Source organism: Mobula birostris, chromosome 16 (genome assembly GCF_030028105.1).
Source record: "Mobula birostris isolate sMobBir1 chromosome 16, sMobBir1.hap1, whole genome shotgun sequence".
Taxonomy (NCBI): Eukaryota; Metazoa; Chordata; class Chondrichthyes; order Myliobatiformes; family Myliobatidae; genus Mobula; species Mobula birostris.
Genome location: NC_092385.1, coordinates 79,718,570 through 79,746,025, shown reverse-complemented (window position 1 = coordinate 79,746,025; position 27,456 = coordinate 79,718,570). Strand labels below are relative to the sequence as shown.

The window sequence follows — 27,456 nt, the reverse complement described above, 5'->3', positions numbered from 1 at the left end:
CAATCCTTTGATTCCTAACTTTGTCTGAGGTCTTACTACCAACTGCCTTCACTACTTCTCCACTAACTGTCCTGGCACTCTGGTTCCCATCCCCTCGCAACTCTAGTTTAAACCCCACCGTACAGCATTAACAAACCTTCCCACCAGGAAATTAGTCTCCTCCAGTTCAGGTGCAAACCGTCCCTTCTTTACAGGTAACACCTTCCTTGGAAGAGAGCCCAATGATCCAAACATCTTATGCCCTCCCTCCTACATCAACTCCTTAGCCATGTATTAAATTGTATAATCTTCCTAGTTCTAGCCTCACTAGCACGTGGCACGATAGCAATCCTGAGATCACAAAGCTGGAGCTCCTGTCCTCTAACTTAGCAAATATGTAATTCCCTGAACTCCCTGTGCATAACTTTGGCACTCGTCCTACCCATCTCATTGGTACCTACATGGACCATGACTTCTGGCTGTTCACCCTCCCACTTAAGGGTGTTGAGGACTTGATCCGAAATATCCTGACCCTGGCAACCGGGAGACAACATACCATCCGGGAACCTTGTTCTCATCCACAGAACCTCCTGTCCATTAATGAATCCCCTATCACCACAGCCTGCCTCTTCTTCCCCCTTCCTGTGTGAGTCACAGAGGCTGACTCAGTGTCAGAGACCCAACCACTGGGACTTTCCTCTGTTTAGTCATTTCCCCCCTCTCCCCCGATAGTATACCTGTTGTTGAGGGGGATGGTCATAGGGGTATTCTGCACTGGCTCATTAACCCCTTTCCCCTTCCTGACTGTTACCTAGTTTCCTGTGTCCTGCACCGTGGGTGTAACGACCTTTCTATATGCCCTGTATATCACCCGTTCAGCCTCCCGAATGACCTGGAGTTCATCCAGTTCCAGCTTCAACTCCTTAACACGGTTTGTTAGAAGCTGCAGCTGGATGCAGTTCTCGCAGGAGGAGGCCTCCCCAGCCTCCCACGCCTCACAAGGAGCATTGCACTATCCTGCCTGTCAGCTTTACCTAGCTGAGCAGATATAAACAAGAGAAGGAAGACACTTGGGCTTTTCTTTCCTTTGCTTCCTCTGAGTGAAGCCTCAAAGAGCTAAAGCCTTAGGATAAACACTACAAAGGTGAAGGAAGAGCAATACGTTGTGAAGTCAGAGTTGTGTATGATATGGAGGGGAAATTTCAGCTCATGGCTTTCCAATGTACGGTGGCCACTGGATGGAATGTACACTAAATGTTCTGGATGAAGTAACAATTAGTTGTTCTGTCCTGGATGATGTTATACTTTTTGAGTATCGCTGTAGCTGTACACATCTAGAGAGTGGAAAGTATTCCATCTTATCCCTGACCTTCGCCTTGTGTGTGTCAAAATGTGGAGGTGCTGTTTGGCACAGATTATCAGCTTTCAATTTAGCCTTGTAGTCGATGATTTAATGTTGCTGGCCCCATTGTTTTTTGATTATCATCAAGATGTTGATGATAGTAGTTTGGCTGTTGAGTGTCAAGACAAGGTATTGTAAGATCATTGGGTGGATGTCCTGTGTGCTGTCCAGCTCTTGCTTCATGTGGATACATTCTTTGCCATTGTATGTGGACTTTGAATGGATCTGAACATTGTTAACACCAAATGTCCATGATCTCTCTTGATTTATAAAATTAAAACAGGTATAGATAGGAACAGGTGGTCAGAATCTTTTCCTCAGGGCAGGGGTATCTGGGACTTGAGGGCTCAGATTTAAGGTGAGAAATTTAATGGAATTCTGAGGAGCAGGTTTTCCACATAGTGGGTGGTGGTTATCTAGAATGACCTGCCAAAAAAGGTGGTAATGGTGGCACAATTACAATGTTTAAAAGGGTTTTGGACAGACACTTAGATAGGAATGGCATAGGTAAATGTGATTAGAGTAGCTGTCATCAAGATTATCAAGGATAAAGTGGGTGGAAAAGGCCTCTTGGATTATATGATTCTATGACTATACACACATTGGATATAAGGCTACAATGCCGGAACAAATTGCCCATACAACTCACTCAGGTTCATTAATGGAGAAATTGAATTAAACACATGTCAGCTTATGTTAAAATTTTATCACAGTTTAGTTTGACCACACATGGAATATTGTGAACATTTCTGGTTTCTTTCAGACATTAAACCACTGGAGAAGGCGCCAATGGATTTACTAGGATTATACTTTACTTCAGTATTCACTACGGAAAAGGATCTTGGTGATTGTAGGGATGACTTGCAGCAGACTGAAAAAACTGAGCATGTAGTTATTAAGGAAGAGGATGTGCTGGAGCTTTTGGAAAGCATCAAGTTGGATAAGTCGCCGGGACCAGATGAGATGTACCCCAGGCTACTGTTGAAGGCGATGGAGGAGATTGCTGAGCCTCTGGCGATGATCTTTGCATCATCAATAGGGATGGGAGAGGTTCCAGAGGATTGGAGGGTTGCGGATGTTGTTCTCTTGTTCAAGAAAGGGAGTAGAGATAGCCCAGGAAATTATAGACCAGTGAGTCTTAATTCAGTGGTAGGTAAGTTGATGGAGAAGATCCTGAGAGGCAGGATTTATAACATTTGGAGAGGCATAACATGATCAGGAATAGTTAGCATGGCTTTGTCAAAGGCAGGTCGTGCCTTACGAGCCTGATTAAATTTCCTGAGGATGTCACTAAACACATTGATGAAGGAAGAGTAGTAAATGTATTGTATATGGATTTTAGCAAGGCATTTGATAAGGTACCTCATACAAGGCTTATTGAGAAAGTAAGGAGGCATGGGATCCAAGGGGAAATTGCTTTGTGGATCCAGAACTGGCTTGCCCACAGAAGGCAAACAGTGGTTGTAGACGAGTCATATTCTGCATGGAGGCCAGTGACCAGTGGTGTGCCTCAGGGATCTGTTCTGGGACCCCTACTCTTTGTGATTTTTATAAATGAGGAAGTGGAGGGATGGGTTAGTAAGTTTGCTGATGACACAAAGGTTGGGAGTGTTGTGGATAGTATGGAGGGTTGTCAGAGGTTACAGCCGGACATCAATAGGATGCAAAACTGGGCTGAAAAGTGGCAGATGGAGTTCAACCCAGGTAAGTGTGAGGTGGTTCATTTTGGTAGGTCAAATATGATGGCAGAACATAGTAGTAATGGTAAGACTCTCGGCAGTGTGGAGGATCAGAGGGATCTTGGGGTCTGAGTCCATAGGACGCTCAAAGCAGCTGCGCAGATTGACTCTGTGATTAAGAAGGCATACGGTATATTGGCCTTCATCAATCGTGGAATTGAATTTAGGAGCCGAGAGGTAATGTTGCAGCTATATAGGACCCTGGTCAGACCCCACTTGGAGTACTGTGCTCAGTTCTGGTCGCCTTACTACAGGAAGGATGTGGAAACCATTGAAAGGATGTCAGGGGTAAGTTTTTTACGCAGAATGGTGAGTGCGTGGAATGGACTGCCAGCAACGGTGATGGAGGCAGATACGATAAGGTCTTTTAAGAGACTTTTGGATAGTCATAGTCATAGTCATACCTTATTGATCCTGGGGGAACTTGGTTTTCGTTACAGTTGCACCATAAATAATAAATAGTAATAAAACCATAAATAGTTAAATAGTAATATGTAAATTATGCCAGGAAATAAGTCCAGGACCAGCCTATTGGCTCAGGGTGTCTGACCCTCCAAGGGAGGAGTTGTAAAGTTTGATGGCCACAGGTAGGAATGACTTCCTATGACGCTCTGTGTTGCATCTCGGTGGAATGAGTCTCTGGCTGAATGTACTCCTGTGCCCAACCAGTACATTATGTAGTGGATGGGAGACATTGTCCAAGATGGCATCCTCTTTTCAGACACCACCGTGAGAGAGTCCAGTTCCATCCCCACAACATCACTGGCCTTACGAATGAGTTTGTTGATTCAGTTGGTGTCTGCTACCCTCAGCCTGATGCCCCAGCACACAACAGCAAACATGATAGCACTGGCCACCAGAGACTCGTAGAACATCCTCAGCATTGTCCGGCAGATGTTAAAGGACCTCAGTCTCCTCAGGAAATAGAGACGGCTCTGACCCTTCTTGTAGACAGCCTCAGTGTTCTTTGACCAGTCCAGTTTATTGTCAATTCGTATCCCCAGGTATTTGTAATCCTCCACCATGTCCACACTGACCCCCTGGATGGAAACAGGGGTCACCAGTACCTTAGCTCTCCTCAGGTCTACCAGCAGCTCCTTAGTCTTTTTCACATTAAGCTGCAGATAATTCTGCTCACACCACGTGACAAAGTTTCCTACCGTAGCCCTGTACTCAGCCTCATCTCCCTTGCTGATGCATCCAACTATGGCAGAGTCATCAGAAAACTTCTGAAGGTGACAAGACTCAGTGCAGTAGTTGAAGTCCGAGGTGTAAATGGTGAAGAGAAAGGGAGACAAGACAGTCCCCTGTGGAGCCCCAGTGCTGCTGATCACTCTGTCGGACACACAGTGTTGCAAGAACATGTACTGTGGTCTGCCAGTCAGGTAATCAAGAATCCGTGACACCAGGAAAGCATCCACCTACATCGCTGTCAGCTTCTCCCCCAGCAGAGCAGGGCAGAGCATAGGTACATGGAGCTTAGAAAAATAGAGGGCTATGGGTAACCCTAGTAATTTCTAAGGTAGGGACATGTTCGGCGTGACTTTGTGGGCCAAAGGGCCTGTATTGTGCTGTAGGTTTTCTATGTTTCTATACCAGACAGAAAAGATGTGCCTATTTAGAGAATGAAGAAGATAGCTGCCTTTCTTCAAGGAAATGAGATAACCTAATAGAGGTACACACACACAATGCTGGAGGAACTTAGCAGGTCAGGCACCATCTATGGAGTGGAATTTGGGCCAAAATCCTTCATTAGGACTGGAAAGAAAGCAGGAGGAGCCAGGGTAAGAAGATGGGGGAGGGGAAGGAGTTCAAGCTTGTAGGTGATTGGTAAAACCATGTGAGAGGAAGGGAGGCCGGTGTGGGAGGAGGGGGGTGAAGTGAAAAGATGGGATGTGATGTAGAAAAGGTAAAGGACTGAAGAAGAAGGAATCTGACATGAGAGGAGATGGGACCATGGGAGAAAGAAAAGGAGGAGGGACAGAAAGAGAGAGAGAGAGATGATAGGCAGGTAAGAAGAAGAGGTGAGAGGCGAGCCAGATTAGGAAATGGAAGAAGAGAGAAAGGGAAAGAGGAAAAATTGCCAGAAGTTAGAGAAATTAATGTTCATATTGTTAGGTCGGAGGCTACCCAGATGGATTATGAGGGGTTGCTCTTTCAACCTAAGGATGGCCTCATCTTGGCAGCAGAGGAAGCCATGAAATGAATTATGATGAGAGACTGAATGGGTGGGACTGTTTCTGAGCAAAGGCTGGGGGTGACCCTACAAAATCATGACAGGCATGTATAAGGTGGACGATCACAGACATTTTCCCAGGGTTATTGAATCTAAAACTGGAGGCATAGTTTAAAGTGAAAAGGCAGGGACTTAAAGGCGATGTGGGGCAAGTTTTTCCACACAAGTGACTGTGAGTAGGTGGAATGAATGGCCGGAAGGAGTCGCACAATAACAGTGTTTAAAATACACTTTAACAGGTTCATGGATTTAAGGGATATGGGCAAACTGGGCAAATAGGATTAGTTCAGGAATGCATCTTGGATGGCTTGGAGGATTTGGGTCGAAGTGCCATTCTTCCATGCTGTGTAACTCTGTGGCTTTCTATCAAGAAATGGTTGATTGCACTGGATACAGCAGACAATAGGGTCTGATAACATTGTATCTGTATTTGAGAACTCAGTCTGTCTTTAGCCAAGCTGTTCCAGTAATTTACGGTGAAGCTGTTGTGCGCACCAAGGTCACGTAGTGGTTAGCGTGATGCTATTAAGAGCTGAGAGCAGTACGGAGTTCAGACTTCAATTCCAGTTTATAGAGTCTCCGTACACCCTCCCTGTGGGATGTGTGGCTTCTCCTCAGGTGCTCTGGTTTCCTCCCACAGTCCAAAGGCACACTGGGTAGGTTAATTGGTCACTGTAAATTAGGTTAGTGATTAGGTTAAGGTTAATTGGGGCTGCGGCGTTGCTGCCGTGGTGTGGCTCAAATCCTCTGCACTGGATTGTAAAATAAATAAAATAAAGTACTGGCATCTATCCAATATGGTGGCACTCTGATGATCTGATATCTAACTATCTGGAAATTCAGGTAATTCAGCATCTGGTTCACAGGTCGATGATTCATGTGCTTTCCTGAAAATGACTGGGCTCCTGGTTTCTATGTTCCCCAAAACTTACCAAGTCTCTGGTTGCTGTACTCCACTAGAAGTCACTAGGGTTCCATGTTCCAGCACTCCCTTTAAACTCAAATGGCTCTAATTTCTGAGCACTCATTAAATTTCATGGGACACTGGAAAATTATTACAATTACATATAACATCTAAGAAAATCAATTTAACATTTGATGGGATATTAATATTAACATCCAATGATCAAGGAAATCAGCCAGTCTGGCACTGTCAAATTCCCAGATGTGTCCAAGTTTGTTCAAATATCTCCTATCCACAAAATGCAGGGCATCCAATTTGGATACCCAGTTTACCCTCAATCTCCAAATAATGAAAGGTGCCATTGACACTGCACAAGTGCCACCAACTCGCCTTTTTCCCCCAGATTGATTATTACTGACCTATGCTGGGAAGTTTGTTATTTTGTGTAACAGTACAAGGCAAGACATAAAAAATCCTGTACATTACAGAAGATAAATAAATAATGCAAAGAGGATTAGTGAGGTAGTGTTCATTGGGTTCATGGATTGTTTTGAAATTTAATGGCAGAGCAAAGAAGCTATTCTTAAAGCGTTGAGTGTAAATCTCCCAGCTCCTATCCACGCCCCCCCCCATGGTAGTAATGAGAAGAGGGCATATCCCAGATGGTGGGGGTTCTTAATGATGGATGCCACCTTCTTAAACACTGCCTTTTGAAGGTGTCCTTAAAGAGGGAAGGGTTGTGCCGGGTAATGGAGCTGGCTGATTTGAGAATCCTCTGCAGCCTCTTTCAATCCTGGACATTGGAGCCTCCACACCAGACGGTGATGCAACCCGTCAGAATGCTCCCCATGGTACATCTGTAGAAATTTGCAAGAGATTTTGGTGACATAGCAAATCTCCTCAAACTCCTAATAAAGTATAGCCACTGGTGTGCCTTCTTCGTGGTTGAATTGCAGCAATAACTTGCTCACCACTGCCCCTTTTGGGTTTCACCAAGGCCACTCAATTCCAGCACAGCTTTATTTGGACCAAAATGTGATTCCCTTGCTGAGGTGAGAGTGACTACTCTTGATAGCTGGGCAGCATTCAATCAAGGACGCTGGTAAAACTGAAATCAGTGGGTATCAAGGTGAAAACTCTCTAAAAAAATGGAGTCATAATTTGCACGAAACAAGATGTTTGCCGTAGTTGACTGATGATCAAACAACCCAAATCTCATTCCACGGTAAGGCAGTACCCTGTGCCAAACATCTCTGGCTGTGCCCTTCCTTCTATCATGATATCAGAAATGGGGATGCTTGATAATGATCATACGTTAAATTTCACTTGGTACTCTAAAGTAAATGAAGCAGTCCATGCTTCATGCAGCAAGATCAAGGCCTGGATTGATTACACTTGCAACACAGAAACGCCAGGTAACGGCTATCTCCAACAAAGGAGAATTTGATCATGACACAAGAAATGCCGGAAATCTTGCGCACCATACACGAAATGCTGGAGTAATGTAACACATTGGGCAGCACCTATGGAGGAAAAAGAACAGTCGATGTTTCCAGCCGAGACCCTTCTCCCTCGACATTCAACAGGATTAACGCCACCGACAGCAACCGCGTCTCGACTTTACCCAAAACGAAGCAGCCACGACACGACGCGGGGCTAGAAGAGCACATGACATGACACGTGGCGAGAAGCGCGCATGACATGACGCAAGGCGAGAAGAGCGCATGACGTCAGGCGAGAAGAGCGTATGATGTGACGCGGGGCTAGAAGAGCGCATGACGCGACGCGGCGAGAAGCGCGCATGACGGGACGCGCGGCGAGAAGCACGCATGACGTGACGCTACGCGAGCAGAGCACGTGACGTGACGTGACGCGAGAAGAGCGCATGACGCGCCGCGCGGCGAGAAGCGCGCATGACGTGACGCGTGGAAGCCGGCGCCGCAGTGTGTGCGCGCCCGCCCGCCTGTCAATAAAGTTGTGTAGTTGTGGCTTGCGCTGATGAGGGCGAAGACAAAATGGAGGCGCTTTGGTGCAGTGGTTGAGGAGTAGGTAGGGGCCGCAGCGGGGGTTTTTCTGCTCTTTCCCTCTCCCGCCTCCTCTTTTGATGCTGCCGGAGGAGAATGGAGGCGGGACAGCTTACGGAGGGTAAAGAGATCCGCATCATCGGGTCGGAGCTGGTGGAGAACTACACGGTGAGCGAGACCTCATCCTCGGGTGGGGAAAGGCGCAGTACACCGGGACTTGGGGCGAGGGAGAGAAAGTTACATGGGGATAAAGCCATCTCGAAGATATGAGGCTGAAAGGAATCTTCTGCTCCGCCACTCTTGGCGTCCAATTGCAACGCCTTACATAAGGGCATTGGAAAGTCTGTCGGACCTTTGAAGGAGCTACTAAGCTATGACTAATCAAAAAGAAGCAGGATTAAACAAAATTAATTCAGAGCCCTGCAGTGAAGTGTTCCAGATATTTACAGATCGTTTTCTGCACAGTCGCGTTAACCGCGATTGTAATATTTTGTAAATTGACGAGGGCTTTTGATAGCAATATTTTTAACATGAGCCTAATAGTGTTTCACCGAATGTATTTTCCTCAGAGTTTCCTTACATCCTGGCACGTAGGTCACAATGAAGAAATTAGTACAATTTGAATAATATCTTTATTTGATGAGACAGCCTGCATGTTCCAAGACTGTGTTCCTCGCCTTTTCTTTTCCTAAGAATTAAATGCACACCGTGGAGTAGAATAGGATTTGATCACATCTGTCCACCCGATTGTGTTACTTGGTTTCATCACTCATTCATAACAAATTATTTGATTGACGTCTTTGAATAGTAATTGGGGTAACGTTTACGTCTCTGGTGTGATTTATCTCACCTCTTTGGCTAATTCCATCATCCTAGGCAAGATTGCTGCAATTAGTAGAAGTACAGTTATATCCTGGGTAACAGATAGCAAAGAGTGCTCTTTGGTTCTGGTATTAATTAGTTTGTTTTCTGGCCCCACAACTGTGAGAGTCTTTGAGTGCAGCAAAATTCTGATAATATAGCACTCTCAAGGCTTTGGTGATGGACTGTTGGATTTCACTATAATTAATATCCAAGTACCTTTTCCCCACTATCTTTTTGTTACTCAATGGTATGATTTTTTTTTCCCCAATGAACCACAAGTTCAGAGTGAGCAGGAAATGCAACATCAGTTTCAGCTTGTGTGTTTCAGTTTGTCAAAACAAGCTGGCAGTTTTCAGTTTTAAACATAACTAATGTAGTGAACTAAAATTTTATTTTGGAAATCGTCAATATATTTGGCATTTTAAGTTTGCAGGTGTGCAAGGAAGCTCTGTAGAATGTTGCTTAAGATTAATGAAAATGATAACTTCCTCCTCTAGGAATTGGCTTTGATGATTTCTTGTTCCTTGGTGTCTATATTGAGTTGTGCTCACAATTATTTGCCTGATGTGGGAGATGAAGAATGGAGATTCAGACTTAACATTTTATATCTAATCCATTAAAGGCAACTTCAGTCAACCTTTTTTTTGTATTTGAGGCAGTCCAGACTTCCCAGAGTTACATTGTTGTGATGCAGCCCATGCATATTGTGAAGCAAAACCTCTGGTAAAACACAAGAACAAATAAAAAAAACTGAAGCTAGAGTTGGCCATTTAGTGTCTCCTCTCTGCACTGAAACTTCACTGAGATCATGGCCAATCTTTTACTTCAAAGCTACTTTCTTGCAAAAATTTTGGAATATGGTTTTTGTGTTTATCCAAAAAATCTACAGGTTTATGTCATGAATAAATGTGGCTTGCAAGCAGCTTTGGTAGAGAATTTCAAAGTTTCAGTACACTCAAAGTTGAGGAAATTTCTTCTTTGACTGGAATAATGGATGCCTTATTTTGAGAGTACTCCTAGTTCTAGACAAAAAAGCCAGAAAATGCTGTCAATCGCAGGTCAGGCTACATCTGTGGAAAGAGAAACAGCTGAAGCTTCAAATCAAAGACCCCTTGTCAGAATTTCATCAGGTCTGATGAAGGGCTTCAACCTGAAATGGTAACTCTGTTTCTCCTCACACAGATGCAGCCAGATTTGCTGAGTATTTCCAGTATTCTGTTTTCTTTTTAAATTTACAGCACCTGCAATTTTTTTTTGCATTTTTTCCCCACATAATCATGAAACATCATCCTTAAAATTGCACAATATTATGTTGTTTTTTTAAAAAATACACACACCAGAAGACACCCCTGACCCCATACCCTTCATGCAAGAAATCAATCTAATGACCGTGAGGTTGCTTTGAGCTGCAGCTTCTAAGGAATATCCTAAAAAAGGGAAAGAAAATTTTAGGAAAAAAGAAAAGTTTAGGGAGATGATTTTAGAACTCGTACATTTGTAGTTCAAGGCGTGACCATAAATGTTTTGGATCTTACATCTAGGGACTGGAATTGAAAGGAGCATCTATATCTAGGAGTAGTATGGGGTCAGAAGATATTAAAGATGAGCAAGATTTGAAAACTGGCATCATTTTAAATTTGTGGCATTCGATTACCTAGGTGCTAGAATGATAATTTTGTGTGAATGAGACTTGGTTTGCATTAGAAAAGGGAACAGAATTTTGGATGATTTCGGATCAGTGTTAGGAAAGAAGCCAGCCCGTTAATGCATTGAAGACTCTGACCTGGAGTAACACTGACTTTGGTTCTTTGCGGGAATGGGGCCTGCTCTCGGGACTACACGACTGGCCTCTTTTCGATATACCAAGGACGCGGCCTGAAAGACTTCAGGGTGCTGGATTTTCGTGGCTTTGGAGGTGGGCTGATCCAAGGCTGGTGCCATCAACTGATGTGTTGTGGGAGAACATAGAAGATTGGAAGCAGCTAGCCCAGAGACCCGAGTTCTTCGGGCACAGAGCTTGGGAAAAGCAATGCAACAGATTTTTAACACCGTAAATCAGCGTGTTGTTTGTTATGTCTCCCCTCTCACTGTGAAACGGGAACACCTTTTTTCCCCCTTGTTAGGGAGAGGGAGACCCTGTGGTTTGTTGAATTACTGGGTGAATGAGTAGTGTTCCGGTTACTACAAGTCTGTGTCTTTATTGATGCTTTGCTGTATGATTCAGTGCTCAGTAAAGGGTGCTGATGCTTTTTTGCTGGCGGGGGGGGTCATTGCCTTGCTGCTTGTGCGTGGGGGGGAAGCTGGGGGGGGGGCTTTGGGGTTCTAACGTTTAATTGTCATTCATTTGTTGGGCCACTATTCTGTTTTCATGGATGTTTGCGAAGAAAATGAATTTCAGGATGTATATTGTATACATTTCTCTGACATTAAATGTATGTGCCTACGTGCTTATCTATTGACCTATTGGAAATAATGTTCATGGGTTTCCTTAACATTGTAGTTTTAGCAGGCTAAGATGTGGAATTATCATGTGTGAAAACAAATAACATGTTTAGATGCGTTGTCAGGTGGCCCATAGTTGAGACAGCAGAATGTGAACGTTCTTAATGCTGATTTTTGAAACAAAAGATTCTCCCATATTTTGTATCGTAAGTTGTTAAGAGTATCACTTAATGTCTAATTTTTGAGTAAATGTCTTCTGGGAGGTTGGATATGTGACTCCAGTGTTATCTTGCTTATGATTTTTCTTTCTTAGTTACCCTTACTTGGGCAAAGGCCATCAACTGCAGTTTGCCAGGATCGCTGCTCTCCCAGGGATGAGGTCTTTGGAGCTTTTTTGGCATTTCTGTAGCTCTGGGTTTTTACAGGATGGGATTGGTAGCCCCGTGCCCATCCCTCTTCCTTTTGCAGCCGGGCATGGGACTGCCCATGGTGGAGTAAGGTTTTTCTTGGGTTTCTTGTATTGTTTTACGTTCCGGTTCATTATGACTGGAAGCTAACAAGGAAAGTAAAAGCCAAAGTGTCAACACAACATTTACTTGATCGGGGCAACACCCTTTGCCTGATTTCCATTATCTCAGGCACAGAGGCAATTTCAACCCAACCTGTATCTTACCTTTGTGGAGGATAGATTTTTTTTTGTCCCTAACAGCATGGAGCAGCTGTTGACTCAGTTACAGCAGACTGCAGAGTGAAATATGAGGTGTTTGTAATGTGACAGTTTTGTATCATGGGATCAATACTTGAAAAGTTATTCACTGCGACATTTTGCATTTTCACTTTTCCAAGTTTACTTACATATTTTGTGTTTGACTTTTCCAATTATCACCACTTAATTTATCTGAAACTAATTTTTGATTAATCAGAAATTTATTCCAACTGGAAATTAATGATCGAAACCATTCACTTCTGTTATTAACACAAGCACCATGCACTGAATCCACTCCTCTCCCTGCCAGTTCTGAAGCTGAACCAAATTCAAGTTTGATATTATATTTAACATCTGGATTTGTGTTCCTGCCATCATTGAGAGCCCATCCCCAAATGACTCCAACTTACCTCATTCAATAGGTGAAACCCAAATGTTTGTTACTTTTAGATTTGACAAGGTCCTTATTCTACCATTTTTAAACTTGAGGTCTTTTAATACTGATTACTTGAGTGCCTTTGACTCATCAGCCCTAGCTTTGCTTGCCTACTACAACTGCCATTTAGGAAACTGAACATTATCAACACCCTAATAAATTATTTTTGATTAGACCACTATTCATGATGGAAATGGGCACTTGGTTGATTCATTACTCTGTATTGTGGTTTATTAAGTGATGCATTCCATTGATTTTTCTTTTGGGTAGGGTGCAGATTTCATTTTCAAAGGTACATTTAATGTCAGGGAAATGTATACAGTGTACATCCTGAAATTCTATTTCTTCGCAAACATCCACAAAAACAGAGAAGTGCCCCAATGAATCAGATCAGGTTTATTATCACCAGCATGTGACGTGAAATTTGTTAACTTAGCAGCAGCAGTTCAATACAGTACATAATCCAGCAGAGAGAGAAAAAATAATAAATAATAAACAAGTAAATCAATTGTGCATATTAAATAAGTTATTAAAAGATGTGCAAAAACAGAAATACTGTATATTTAAAAAAAAAGTGAGGTAGTGTCCAAAGCTTTAATATCCATTTAGGAATCAAATGGCAGACGGGAAGAAGCTATTCCTGAATCACTGAGTGTGCCTTCAGGCCTCTGTATCTCCTATCTGATGGTAACAGTGAGAAAACGGCATGCCCTGGGTGCTGGAGGCCCTTAATAATGGACGCTGCCTTTCTGAGTCACCGCTCCCTGAAGATGTCCTGGGTACTTTGTAGGCTAGTGCCCAAGATGGAGCTGACTAGATTTACAACCTTCTGCAGCTTCTTTCGGTCCTGTGCAGTAGCCCCTCTATACCAGACAGTGAAGCAGCCTGTCAGAATGCTCTCCATGGTACAACCATAGAAGTTTTTGAGTGTATTTGTTGACATGCCAAATCGCTTCAAACTCCTGATAAAAGTATAGCCACTGTCTTGCCTTTTTTATGACTACATTGATATGTTGGGACCAGGACCAGGATAGAACCTCAGAGATCTTGACACCCAGGAACTTGAAACTGCTCACTCTCTCCACTTCTGATCCCTCTGTGAGGATTGGTAAGTGTTAAATGTTAGAACCCCAAACACCCCCAGCTTCCTCCCCAACGCAAAGCAGCAACAATATAACGACCGCCCCTCCCCATCAGCAAAAAAGCATCCGCACCTTCCACCGAGTACTCAAGCGTGCAGCAAAGCATCAATAAAGACATAGACTTGCAGTACCCCAAAGACTACTCGTTCACCCGGTAATTCGACATACCACAAGCTTGCTCTCTTTCTTTCTCCCTAATAAGGGAAAGTGTCCCCTTTTCACAGCGAGAGGGGAGACATAACAAACAACTCGCTGATTTACGATGTTAAAAGTCTGTGGTGTTGCCTTTTCCAAGCTCTGTACCCAAAGAACTTGGGTCTCTGGGAACGCAGCCAGCTTGCTGCTTTCGATCTTCCGTCGCCCACTACACACCAATTTCCTGTGGAGGCACCAACCTCAAGGCTGCCTGCCTCCAGAGCCACAAAACCCGGAATCCTGAAGGCGTGCTAGTGTTCTAGGCCGTGTCCTCGCTATATTGAATAGCGGCTAGCTGTGAGACCCTGAGAGCGGGTCCCATTCCTGCAAAGATCTGAAGGCAGCGTGTAACTGCAGGTCAGGGTCTTCAAAAGAACCCTGAAAGGGAAAAATAGAGATACTAAAGATAGAAATAGAGCTGTTTCTGAAGATGCCAGCAAAGGAGCCACTGTCCTCCTAAGCAGTTTTAAGCGGGGTTTTTGTAATTTCTCATAGTACATTGCATCAGAAAAGAACATGTAAGGTTCCATAATCAGAATCATGCAATAGCACTGGACAACATATTTTTTCAAAAGTGTTGCTCCTCAGAATTTTTTTGTTTATGATAGACAACTTGAAGCTGGACACAAATATAATCTCAGACTACTTGTCTCGTGGGAATTTGATAAGACAAGAAATTAACTTTTATTGAATGTAATGTGTTTAATTGCATAAACTGCTGATGCTTTGCAATAGCTCAACTATATTTTGTTGACAATTTTCATTTGTGCTCAGTGTGTGAGGTTTCTCATTTAAGTGTCCAATAATAACCAGCCGGCATTGGTGGATTCCAGTTGCCCTGATACTGTTTCTGTGTCACTGCAATGTCAAAGGTTCAAAGGTGAAATTTAATGTCAGAGAAATGTATACAATATACATCCTGAAATGCTTTTGCTTGGCAAACATCCACAAAAACAGAGAAGTGCCCCAAAGAATGAATGACAGTTAAACGTGAGAACCCCAAAGTTCCCCCCCAGCTCCCCCCTCCTGTGAGTAAGCGGCAGCAAGCAACGATCCCCCCTCCCCCCCACCAGCAAAATAAACACGCATTGGTACCATCACCAAGCCCAAGCGTGTGTTTAGCAAAGACACAGACCAAAGTCACCCCAAAAGCTTTGCATTTCATCCGAAATTTGACAAACCACAGGTTCGTTCTCTCTCTCTCTCTCTCTCTCTCTCTCTCTCTCTCTCTCTCTCTCTCTCTCTCTCTCTCTCTCTCTCTGTCTCTCTGTCTCTCTGTCTCTCTGTCTCTCTGTCTCTCTGTCTCTCTGTCTCTCTGTCTCTCTGTCTCTCTGTCTCTCTGTCTCTCTGTCTCTCTGTCTCTCTGTCTCTCTGTCTCTCTGTCTCTCTCTCTGTCTCTCTCTCTGTCTCTCCCTGGCAAGGGAAAGGAAGGTATCCCCCATGTTTACAGCGAATGGGAGACATAACAACAACCTGCTGGTTTAAGTTTCGTTGCTTTTTTTGAGTTCTGTGTCCAAAGATTGCAAAGACCTCGGGTCTTTGGGCCCACAGCGAAAGATTTTCCGGTCTCACGGATAACACACGAGTCTCCTGCTGTGACACCGACCCTCGATCTGCCCATCTCCAGAGCCCCGAGATCTTAGGCTTCCGAACACGATCGAGATTCTCAGGCCAAACCCTTGGCATGTCGAATAGGAGCAAGTTGTGGAACCCTGAGAACGGGTCCTGTTCCCGCAAAGAACCGAAGCCTGCGTGTAACTCCAGGTCAGGGTCTTCAAAAGATCCCTGAAAGGGAAAAATAAAGGTATTAAAGGTAGAAATAGAGCTGTTTCTGAGGGTGCAAGGAAAGGAGTCACTGTTAGGTGCCATCATCCCTCCTAAGCTCCACCCCGGTGTCCTGGTGAAACCTTTCTCTGTGCTTGTCACTAACAGTGCTAAGATTTGCAGGCAAGAAGTCTAAATGTCTTCAGGCATGCCAGGAGGTTCACTCTCGTCCCCATCGACATCAACGGAACTGTAGTGGAGCGTGTATCAAGCTTCAAATTCCTTGTCCACATGTCCGAGGATCTCACCTGGTCCCTGAACTCCTCCATCCTGATCAAAAAGGTGCAGCAGCACCTTTATTTCCTGCAGAGCATCAAGAAGGCTCACCTCTGTCCCAGGATACCGATGGACTTTTACCGCTGTACCATTGAGAGCATACTCACCAACTGCATCTCAGTGTGGTATGGCAATTGTCCCGTATCGAACCGCAAAGCACTCCAGCGTGTGGTGAAAACTGTCCAGTGGATTATCAATGCCCACCATTGAGAACATCTTATCATAAATGCTGCCTGGCCAGGGCGAAAAGCATTATCAAGGATGCATCTCACCCTAATCATGGACTTTTTACTCTCCTCCCATCCGGTAGGTGCTACAGGAGCCTCCACTCCCGCACCAGCAGGCACAGGAAGAGCTTCTTCCCTGAGGCTGTGACCCTGCTGAACCTCTCATCACAGCGCTAAGCAGTATTGCATCTGTATTGTACTGTCTCAGTACTTTTATATTTGTGTGCTGTAGCACTTTTTTTATTTGCAGTTATTTTGTAAATAACACTATTCTTCGCATTTCCGGTCAGATGCTAAGTGCATTTCATTGGCTTTAGTTGAATCTAATCTAAATGGGAATGCAGAAAATGAATCTTTAGCAACACGTTGCACTTCATGCTTGAAGCATCCACAGGATGAACTGGTGTTCAGCTCACTACTTTGTGTCAGCCAGGATCACTAATCTGAGACTTCTGTCTGACTCGTCACCCCCTCTTCTCACTAATACATTAGGTGTGAGGTGCAGGAGTTGTGACTGGCTTATCAGCGCTGAACTGGCTCTGGCTGTGGACACTCTTTTTCAGAGACTCTGTGGTTCATGTTCTGTGTATTTGTTTATCTTATTGTTTGCATGATTTGTTCTCTTTTGGACATTGGCTGTTTGATGGTTTTTCTGTGGGTTTTCTTGTGAATTCTGTTGTGTTTCCTTGCTTTGTGGCTGCCTGCAAAATACATATTTTGATGATATACTTTGATGTAAATGTACTTTGAACTTTTGCTACTTGGATTATGAACGCCAGATTTTTAAACCAATATTTTGTGGATTAATGATTATACTTCCGGGACTTTGAAGATCATTTGCACAAGGAGAGGGGTGTACCACCATCTGCTTTTTAGATGGTGTAATTGTGAATTTGGCACACGCTTTTGAAGACACAGTAAGTTACGACAGCATGTTTTGGAAATGGTGTACACTCCATTGTGCACTAATGATGGAAGGAGTCTGTATATTATGTGATAGATTGACTGTGGTGTTATTGCTCTTACTTTTATCATGATTGATTTTGTCTGAGGCTGAATGCTTCTTATTCCGGTTCTGTGCTCCCTTTGCTAATGACTTTTTAAGTGTTTGTTTACCATCCTTTTGGACTACTGAGAATAAATGAGATATAATGAGATATGCTGTGGTTATCAATTAGCTCTCACTAATGAAAGTATTACACATTCTTAGGTATATATCATAGAAGTGAAAGTTGGGAACCACCAATGGACAGTTAGACACCGCTACAGTGATTTTCATGAACTGCATGAAAAGGCAAGTTTTTATTGATTATAAAACACTTATGTTGTTTTTGTGGGATTCCTTCTAATCACTCAATGCATGAGATCTTCTGCTAAATTTTCTGCAAATCAAGCTATACTTTGAAATCCATTTTGTGAAGAGGAGTACTTCAAATGCATGTGTGGCAAGTATACAGATCTTTTGCTTTCGTTTGCTGCTTCATGGTTTAAGAATTCAGCTGAATCCTCTTTATTCTATCATAGTGATTTTCTTTGATTTCAAATCTTTGGGTAAGCCATGAGTAAATATCAACATACTAGAAGCAGTGTCAAGTGCCAAAGGAAATTATAGAGCTTAAAGTCTACCCTATAAATCAACTATAATGTTCCAAACAAGTCAGATACCCATCTAATGGTGTGAATACCATTTGGATTCCATTTTGAATGTCAATCACAAAAAGATTTTGAAGCCATGGTTAGAATTTATTTTAAACATTTTTTTGCTGTATGTCTCCTGATGCTGCCAAATATTTAATGATTTTTTATATAGTTTTGTACTTCTATTTGTTACCTATGTCTTATGTTACCAATACTGCTGATCTGGTTCATTTTGGTAGATTTGAGTGCTATCGAGTGTTATTTAGAATTATCTGAATAATTGTAGTATTATTTAGATAAGCCTAGAATATTCATCTTGAATAATTATATTGTGTGTGTCTTGCTCATCTTCATTTGGACAGCACGTTAATGCGGCTGACAGAGCTGATGCCCCATAAGTCTGGTTTCAAAATTAATCTCTGGTGCTGCATGTAATATTTATTGACCATTCCTAGCTATAGAATATGGTGGTGGCTCTTAGTATCATTTTTTTTCTTACAATCCAAAGACTCTGCAGAGGCCATTTAGGAGGGAATCGTGAATGAATGTATATTACTAGAGGAAAATTGTGTGTATGTGCAGTGTCAACAGATGCAATATTCCATTCCTCTGGGTTTCACTGGTCATTTTCATACTGCGTATCTGAATGATTAATGACTATTTAAGAGTGAGATTCTTGTTCATACTGGGGAAAGCCAGAGGATGTGTGTGTTTGCCCTTTTGTAAAGGTTTTGCTTGTATGAATCTTTTGACATTGATAATGTCTCAGTTTTTGGTGAGTGAAAGTAAATAAAAATACAGCTATGTATTTTCCAAGGGTTAGTTAATAATTGGAAGTTTTATCACAGAAATATCTCTGCATCTTTCTCCACCTCCTCATTTGCTTGCCACCTCTTCATGGTGGAACGCAGAAAAGACATTGAACTAGTTACAAAAAGTAATAGTTCTACAAAAATATTTTCTCTCCATTTTAGTGCTGTTTAAATGCCAATAGAAGCATACAGTGCCTACAAAAAATACTCATTCCCTGTCCCCGAAGTTTTTATGACTCAGTGGATTTTATTTGTCTTTTTTGACATTGATCAACGGAATAGACTCTTTCATGTTAAAGTGAAAAGAGAAGTGATCTAAATTAATTACAGATATAAAATACTTAATTGATTGCATAAGTATTTACATCCCCCCTCCTTTAATCTGACACACCAAATCATCACTGGTGCATCCAATTGTTTTTAGAAGTCACAAAATTAGTTAAATGGAGATCACCTGTATGCAGTCAAAGTGTTTCAATTGACTGTAGTAAAAATACACCTGTATCTGGAAGATCCAGCTGCTGGTGAGTCAGTACCCTGGCAAAAACTACACCATGAAGACAAAAGAACACTCCAAGCAACTCCATGAAAAGGTTATTGAAAAGCACAAGTCAGGAGATGGATACAAGAAATTTACAAGGCACTGAATATCCCTTGGAGTACAGTTAAGTCAATTAAGAAACGGAAAGAATATGACACAGTTATAAATCCGCCTAGAGGCAGGCTGTCGTCAAAACCTGAGGGACCGTGCAAGAAAGGGTCTATGAAGGAGGTCTCCAAGAGACCTTGACAACTCTGGAGGAGTTAAGCGTTTCAGTGGCTAATGTGGGAGAGACTGCACATACAACTGTTGCCCTGGTGCTTCACCAGTCACAACTTTATGGAAGAGTGGCAAAGAGAAAGCCACTGTTTGGGGGGGGGGGGGGAGAACAACTCACATAAAATCTTGGATAGAGTTTACCAGAAGGCATGTGGGGGACTCTGAACTCAGCTGGAAGAAGGTTCTATGGTCTGATGAAACCAAAATCTGAGCTTCTTGGCCATCAGACTAAACGCTATGCTTGTTGTAAGCCAAACATCACCAAAAACACACCATCCCTACTGTTAAGCATGTTGGTGGGTGCATCACTGCAGCAGGCCCTGTAAAGCTTGTGAAGGCAGAGAGTAAAATGAATGCAGCAAAATACAGGGAAATCCAAGAGAAAAATGTAATGCAGTTTGCAAGACCGCTGCGACTTAGGAGATTTGTTTTCTAGCAAGACAGGTGTTAACGAGCTCCCGTTTCGTTAACTGTCAGTATCACTTTAAGAGACTGGACTGAGTGATCTCAAAAAAGGCAGAGCTGGGTTCTGAGTGACAGCTGAAGAGAGAATATTTATGAACTGTGTTTTGGATTCGAAAAGCCAGTGTGTGGATCAGCACGAGAGTCTGTGACTCTGTAACCAGACATGGGTCTCCCCCATGGTCTATTATCATCGTAAAGCATCGGACCACAAGCTTGGGACAGGCTCGTTGCAAAGTACGGACAACTTTGATAGTTCCCCCTGCCCGGAGAATTATTGAAAGATTGCCGCAGTGCCTGTGGCTAAACTAACTGTCGCGTTGATTGACCTATTCGTGAGTTTGGAAGTATTGGTGGCGATCACATTTTCGTCTTCCCTTGTACAGGAGTCGAGGAGTGTTGTGACGACCACTCGTGTCAAAGTGTACACATTTTCGTCTTCCCTTGTACAGGAGTCGGGGTGTTGTGACAACCACTCGTGTCAAAGGGTACCTCTCTGGATACTTCGGCATGGATTCGTAGGATTTCGACTTCGGACGGCGGTGCTGTCACTCAGTTCGCTCAGTCTCATAGTCTTTTCGTAATTACATCTCGTTATTATTAACACTGGATTCTTAAGACTGATTTTGGGAAAAGTCTTTCCAGACCTGTTCCTAGACTTGATTGTTTGGGAACTACATACACATTTATACACACACACTTTTGTTTATAATTGACTAATGGTTTGTATATTAAGTAGTTACTAATAAAAATAGTGATTTTAATAATAAAACCTGCCTCCAGTTGTTATCCATTATTGCTGGTTCTTTGTTAGATTGGAACAAATTTTGGGATATTTTGTTCTGATCGTGACACAAGGACCTCAGGCACAAAGCCATAGCTACACAGGAATGGCGTAAAAACAACAAAGTTGATGTCCTGGAGTGGCCAAGTCAGAGTCCAGACCTCAATCCAATTGAGAATTTGTGGCTGGACTTGAGAAGGGCTGCTCACTCACAATCCTCATGCAATCTGACAGAGCTTGAGCAGTTTTGTAAAGAAGAATTGGGAAAAATTACAGTGTCCAGATGTGCAAAGCTGATAGAGACCTATCCACACAGACTCAAGGGTGTAAATGCTGCCAAAGGTGCATCTACTAAATACTGACTTGATGGGGGTGAGTAATTATTCAATCATTTATTTTGTTTAATTATCATAAATTTTGTAGTAATTTTTTTCAGTTTGATACAAAAGAGTCTCTTTTGTTGATCAGTGTCAAAAAGCCAAGTTAAATCTGCTGTGATTCAATATTGTAAAACAATTAAAAACAAAAACTTATAAGGGTGAATAATTTTTATAGGCGCTGTATATTATTGATGTGCTTTTGCCTTTTCCTCTGCTAAGATAACCATGGTAAATATTTATCAATTCAACGCTTCTCCCTTCTCTAGTAAATGCTTTGCACCTTGGAGTTGATGGCTGCTTCTATTCACCAAAGTGGCGTATTTTATGTGATGTCATGTACTGAAATACTAATGATTTTTGTAAATTTACAAATATTTTCCTTTTTTTTTCCCACAGCTGACTGCAGGAAAAAAGATAGATAAGAATCTGCTTCCACCAAAGAAGATTATTGGCAAAAATTCCAAAACATTTGTAGAAAAAAGGCAGAAAGAATTAGAAGTTTATTTGCAAACCCTTCTAACAAAGTTCCCTTTGGCTGCCCCAAAAGTTTTGTCACACTTTCTGCATTTTGATCTATATGTAAGTTTTAAAATTATGCCACAGTAATATATAGTGCTCTTATATGTTTTCTTGATATTAAATATTCTGTATTTTTAGATACAGTATTGCATGTATCTAAAGTTAGCTTGACAGATGAGATTGTGAATACATTCTTTTCCCATCTCCCTCAAAATAAATACCTTGTAAAGCTTTATAAAAAGTCCTTGTTTAGTAACAGTTGAAGGTAGTGTAGGGTTTTGATGTAACAGGGAAATCAGTTTAATCAGTGAACAGTTTATTTGCAAGGTGGAGGAAATCAATTACAGGAGCTGCTCCTGGTAAAAGCAGAATAACTTCTTCAGAAAAATGCAGTGAGGGAAAGATGGCTAAAATTGTGTGAATAAAATCTACCTGCCACTTTTGTCTGTTGAGCTACAAAGCTTGTCGGGAATTATCTGATCTTCACCCTAGCTAGCTAAAGTGTGCTGGTATGTGCAACTTCAAGATAATTTGATGAATGTTGGCATCCCTTGAAACCAGCCACTCAGCTTATTGCAAATGATTGTTATTCTGTATGTAGTAATTTGTTACAACCTAATGGCTTGGTTTTCTACATCAGAGGGTGGGTAAAAGTGCAGTGCAATTGAGATTTGGCTGGGATATCCAAAATGGAGTAATTTATGGTAATTTCCTTCTCTAAATTGAGCTAATTTGTTTGTGTTCATCTGATAGTTTTATCTGCTTTGGAACTTCTGATTATTTTAAGTACTTTCATTCTTTTGTATTAAAAGAATAGCTTCAAATTATTGATGTCTTAAGATGACATTTTGTTATGTTTTCTCTGGATGACTAGTCTGGCCATTTACATGAACCTAGTTGTGTTAATTGTCCAAATTTACTTGTAAAGTCAAAGCTGAATGCACAACTACGTGTATGGGCAGGTGCAATGAGAAACTTATTTGTAGCAGTATCTCGGGCACATAACATCAGATAAGGAGTATTCACACAAAAAAACATAATAAACATAATTTTTACAAGCAACCACAATTGGAGCAAAAAAAAAAGTCCATTTGAGTGGAAGTGTTCAGTGTTGTGATTTTGGTTTTACCGGTTGCTTCAAGAATAGTCAAGAGAAGTATTTGTGCATGAACCTAGTGGTGTGGGTTTTCTGGCTTCTGCACCTTCTGCCCAATGGTACTTGTGAGAAAATGGCATGGTCCAGATGGTGGAGGTCTTTGATAGATTGGATTATATTAGATAGGATTTGTAACACGTACATCAAAACATGGTGAAACGCATAGTTTGTGGCAAAACTAGCACACTGTGCTGGGGGGGCAGCCCGCATGTTTTGTCATACTTCTGCCAACGCAGCATGCGCAGAGCTCACTAGCCAGAACCTCAATATTTTTGGAATATGGCTGGAAACCGGAGCACCCTGAAGAAACCCACATAATCACAGGGAGAATGTACAAACTCCTTATAGACAACCGTGGGAATTGAACCCTAATCTTCTGACTGAAATCTGGCAGTGTAAAGGCTTACACTAACCTCTATGCTACCGTGCCGCCCTAGGGATATTGCTGCCTTGATTCAGCACCTCCCACGGATGCTAACAATGATGGGGAGGGGTATACGCATGATGGATTGGGCACAGTCCATTACTCTTCGTAATTTCTTGCTTTCTTGTGTATTTGAATTGCTGCAAGTAAGTCAGGATGCTTTCATCTGTACATCTGTTGAAGTAGTGTTCTGTGACAAGCCAAACCTCTTAAGAAATTAAATTGCTGGCAAGCTTTCCTTATGATTGCATCTATGTGCTGGGCCTAGGTCAGGTCATCTGATAGATATACACTCTTGATCTATGTTATAGTAATGCAAATAGCTTAATTTTGCTCTCATTATTTTTTTATATAAAGGAGATAAATGGCATTACTGCTGCCCTTGCTGAGCAACTATTTCACAAAGGTATGGTGTTTCAATTTTTGAAATTTTATAAATCCTTGAAATTTGTCAGAGCAATCTTAAAAGGTCATTTATGGTATACTATAGGATTGCAATAATTTACTTGACTAATTAGGGAGCACGTATACTGAAGTAAAGTAGCTTTAAATACAGCTAAAATGTAAAGGACTCTTTAGTTACATGTTGTAGCTTTAAGATTCTAGGAAACAATTTTTTATGTAATAGGTGAAATTTTGTAATGGGTATGAATGGGGAGGGACACAGTTGTTTGGATTTTGCACCTGTTGTAGTTGCCAAATATGTAAGGTACTTTCAGCACAAGAAGTATTCTTTACTAATCTTCGAGTCCTCTAGGTCTCAGTTGTGTTTACAATAAAAATGGCAAATCTTTTCTTTTTAAAAAGGGTGGAAGGTATATTTTGTGGAGATATCCTGAGGTAGAAGTGGAAATTTAGAAGCAATTGCTACTTTCCTATGTACATAGCTAAAGAAAAGAGAGCAGGTAACTTAATTGTCAAAGATCAGTTTGTTCGGTATTTTCATTTGAGATTCTGTTGCAGAGAGAAGGTCATTTGTTTAGGCAGACTCTATAAAAAGGAGGGAGAGATGTCTTTGAAGAATGTTTTTTTTAGCCAGAGATCCAAAAGTTCATGCCTAGACCAAACACGTAATCAGCTTTGCATTTTTTTTTCAAAGTGTTACTTATCTACAAATGCCTTAAATTTTCTTCAGATTTTTAAAATGTCCTTTTTTAAAAAAAAATAGGTGAGCAGTTGCTTTTGGCGGGTGAAGTATTCTGTCTGAGACCTTTACAACTATTTGCAATCACTCAACAACTGAAACTGGCCAGTCCCACTTGTGCCAGTGGAGATGCCAAGACTGATCTTGGACACGTCCTGGACTTTGCTTGTAGACTTAAATATTTGAAGGTAAAATTTCTTTTCCATTGAAAGCATTTAAGTGTCACATTTCATTCTGTACTTCATTGCAGTTGTTCCATGTTAATTTGTTGGTTCTGAAGCATCTTTGGTATAACTAGCATAATAGATTTCATGTTTTTGATACAATTTTGGAAAATGTTTGCTTCAAAATAATCTCTGGAATAATAGAAAACCAATTTGAGGATAACATTAAATAATTTTGTACTTCCTCCTCCACAGTAGTTGTTTTTTGGGTAAAGTGCTATTTAACATCTCTTCCCAATTACCTCTCCGCCTGAACTTGAGACTTAACTGTGGTAAAGGGCCTGCTTTCTTGCTCTTTGATCTAGCATTCACATATGAACTACTAATGCCCATTTCAGAAGAATATTAAAATGTTGAAGACTATACATTGAAAAGTCTTTATTTTTAACAGATAACAGGCACTAGAGGATCTGTGGGTAACAGCAATATTCAGGAACATCTTCTTAAATTTGACTTGTCAATTTTCAAGTCTGTTCATCAGATTGAGGTTAGTAAGACTATTGAGCTTCAATGTGCATGTTTTGATGCCATGTAATATTTGCCATTTTAACAAAATAATAGCAAATGTTTCCTATTGCACCATGACTAGCAATATGCATAATCGGTATAGTGACTCTTTGAACTCCCTGTTCATGGAAAGAACCAGACCCCACAATCTTGTAGTTAAAAGATTAGAATTTTTAAAAAAATCTACTCAACCCTATTTGACTATCATTAATTGTGCAGATTATTAATGGAGACAATTCAATTTGTATTCATCCACTTTGTTGTTGTATTATCATAGTTCTTGTGAGTGGGCCAGTGAGGGAGTGGAGCTTTGAGGCTTTGACTCAAGAGATTTTGGCAGTTGGTCTGCAATCAAGTCAATCAAGATTTGAATAGATCAGCAGAAAGCTGTTGATTAGACAATCAAGATTTGAATAGCTCAGACTCAGCAGAAAGCAGCTGATTGGGCAGTCAAGGTCAGGTGACCAAATATTTTGAAAAGCTCAAACAGATAAATAGAGGGGTAGCTCAAGCGGTCAGTGCGTGAGTGGGCCAGTGAAGGAGTGGAGCTTTGAGGCTTTGACTCGAGAGGCTTTGACGAGAAGAGGCGGAGGACAAGCTAGCTCGCAGTTAGTTTTTACAATGTCTCCTGAGACGGTGACGTGCCTCTCATGTGAGATGTGGCAGTCTTAGGGGAATGCCCCTCTCCCGCAGAGTCACATCTGCCAGAAGTGCATACGACTGGGCGATCTGGAAGACCGTGTAAGGAATCTGGAGCAGCAGCTGGATGACCTTCGACTCATAAGGGAGAATGAGGCAGTCATACATGAGAGCTACAGGGAGGTAGTCACACCTAGGCTGTCGGAAGCAGGTCATTGGGTGACAGTCAGAGGAGGGAAAGCGAAGGTGAGCAGACAGGTAGTGCAGAGCACCCCTGTAGCCATTCCCCTGAATAATAAGTTTACCATCCTGGATACTGTTGGCGGGGACAACCGACCAGGTGTGAGCCACGGTGGCAGGGCCTCCGGCACTGAGTCTGACCCTGTGGTGCAGAAGGGTGGGATGGAGAAGAGGAGAGCTGTCATTATTGGAGACTCTATAGTCAGGGGAGCAGACAGGAGATTTTGTGGACGTGAGAAGGACACCCGCATGGTTTGTTGCCTCCCGGGTGCCAGGGTCTGGGATGTCTCTGACCGGGTGCACGACCTCCTGGTACGAGAGGGAAAGCAACCAGAAGTCGTGATACATGTTGGGACCAACGACATAGGCAGGAAGAGGGATGAGGTCCTGAAGTATGAGTTTTGGGAACTAGGCAGAAGGCTGAAGAACAGGACCTCAAGGGTGGCGTTCTCAGGATTGCTGCCAGTGCTACGTGACAGAGATGGTAAGAATTGGAGGAGATGGCAGTTGAATGCGTGGCTGAGGAGTTGGTGCAGGGAGCAGGGTTTTAGATTTTTAGATCATTGGGATCTCTTCTGGGGAAGGTGGGACCTGTACAGATTGGATGGGTTGCACCTGACTCGAGGGGGAGCAATATCCTTGCAGGTAGGTTTGCTAGCATGGTTCGGGAGGGTTTAAACTAATTTGTGAGGGGGATGGGACCCAGGGCGATAGAGCAGTGAAAGAAGTGCATGGAGTAAAGCCAGATCTAACATATAGAGAGGCTTTGAGGAAAGAGAAGCGGAATAAACGGTGTAAAGACACTAAGGCAGAAGGGCTGAAATGTGTGCATCTCAATGCAAGAAGCATCAGGAACAAAGGTGATGAACTGAGAGCTTGGATACATACATGGAATTATGATGTAGTGGCCATTACAGAGACTTGGCTGGCACCAGGGCAGGAATGGATTCTCAATATTCCTGGATTTCAGTGTTTTAAAAGGGATAGAGAGGGTGGAAAAAGGGGAGGAGGGGTGGCATTACTGGTCAGGGGTACTATTACAGCTACAGAAAGGGTGGGTAATGTAGCAGGATCCTCCTTCGAGTCAATATGGGTGGAAGTCAGGAACAGGAAGGGAGCAGTTACTCTATTGGGGGTATTCTATAGGCTCCCTGGTAGCAGCAGAGATACAGAGGAGCAGATTGGGAGGCAGATTTTGGAAAGGTGCAAAAATAACAGGGTTGTTATCATGGGTGACTTTAACTTCCCTCATATTGATTGGCACCTGATTAGTTCCAAGGGTTTAGATGGGGCAGAGTTTGTTAAGTGTGT

The 27,456-nt window shown here is 42.3% G+C and overlaps 1 protein-coding gene across 9 annotated transcripts in view; it reads left to right on the top strand.

Annotated features, from left to right (window-relative positions):
• The first annotated feature begins 8,168 nt into the window (after nt 1–8,168).
• The window catches only part of nisch (nischarin), a 71,929-nt gene continuing 52,641 nt past the window's right edge, over nt 8,169–27,456 (top strand). For 4 of the 9 annotated variants that reach the window (XM_072280971.1, XM_072280968.1, XM_072280969.1 and 1 more), the window contains exons 1-6: nt 8,169–8,452; nt 17,607–17,690; nt 21,689–21,871; nt 23,749–23,797; nt 24,560–24,723; nt 25,151–25,246. In XM_072280971.1, coding sequence (XP_072137072.1) covers nt 8,381–8,452; nt 17,607–17,690; nt 21,689–21,871; nt 23,749–23,797; nt 24,560–24,723; nt 25,151–25,246 — 648 coding nt within the window. In that variant the 5' untranslated portion in view covers nt 8,169–8,380. The remainder of the gene's footprint in view (nt 8,453–17,606; nt 17,691–21,688; nt 21,872–23,748; nt 23,798–24,559; nt 24,724–25,150; nt 25,247–27,456) is intronic. The other 5 variants (XM_072280972.1, XM_072280973.1, XM_072280967.1 and 2 more) reach the window with 3 other exon arrangements.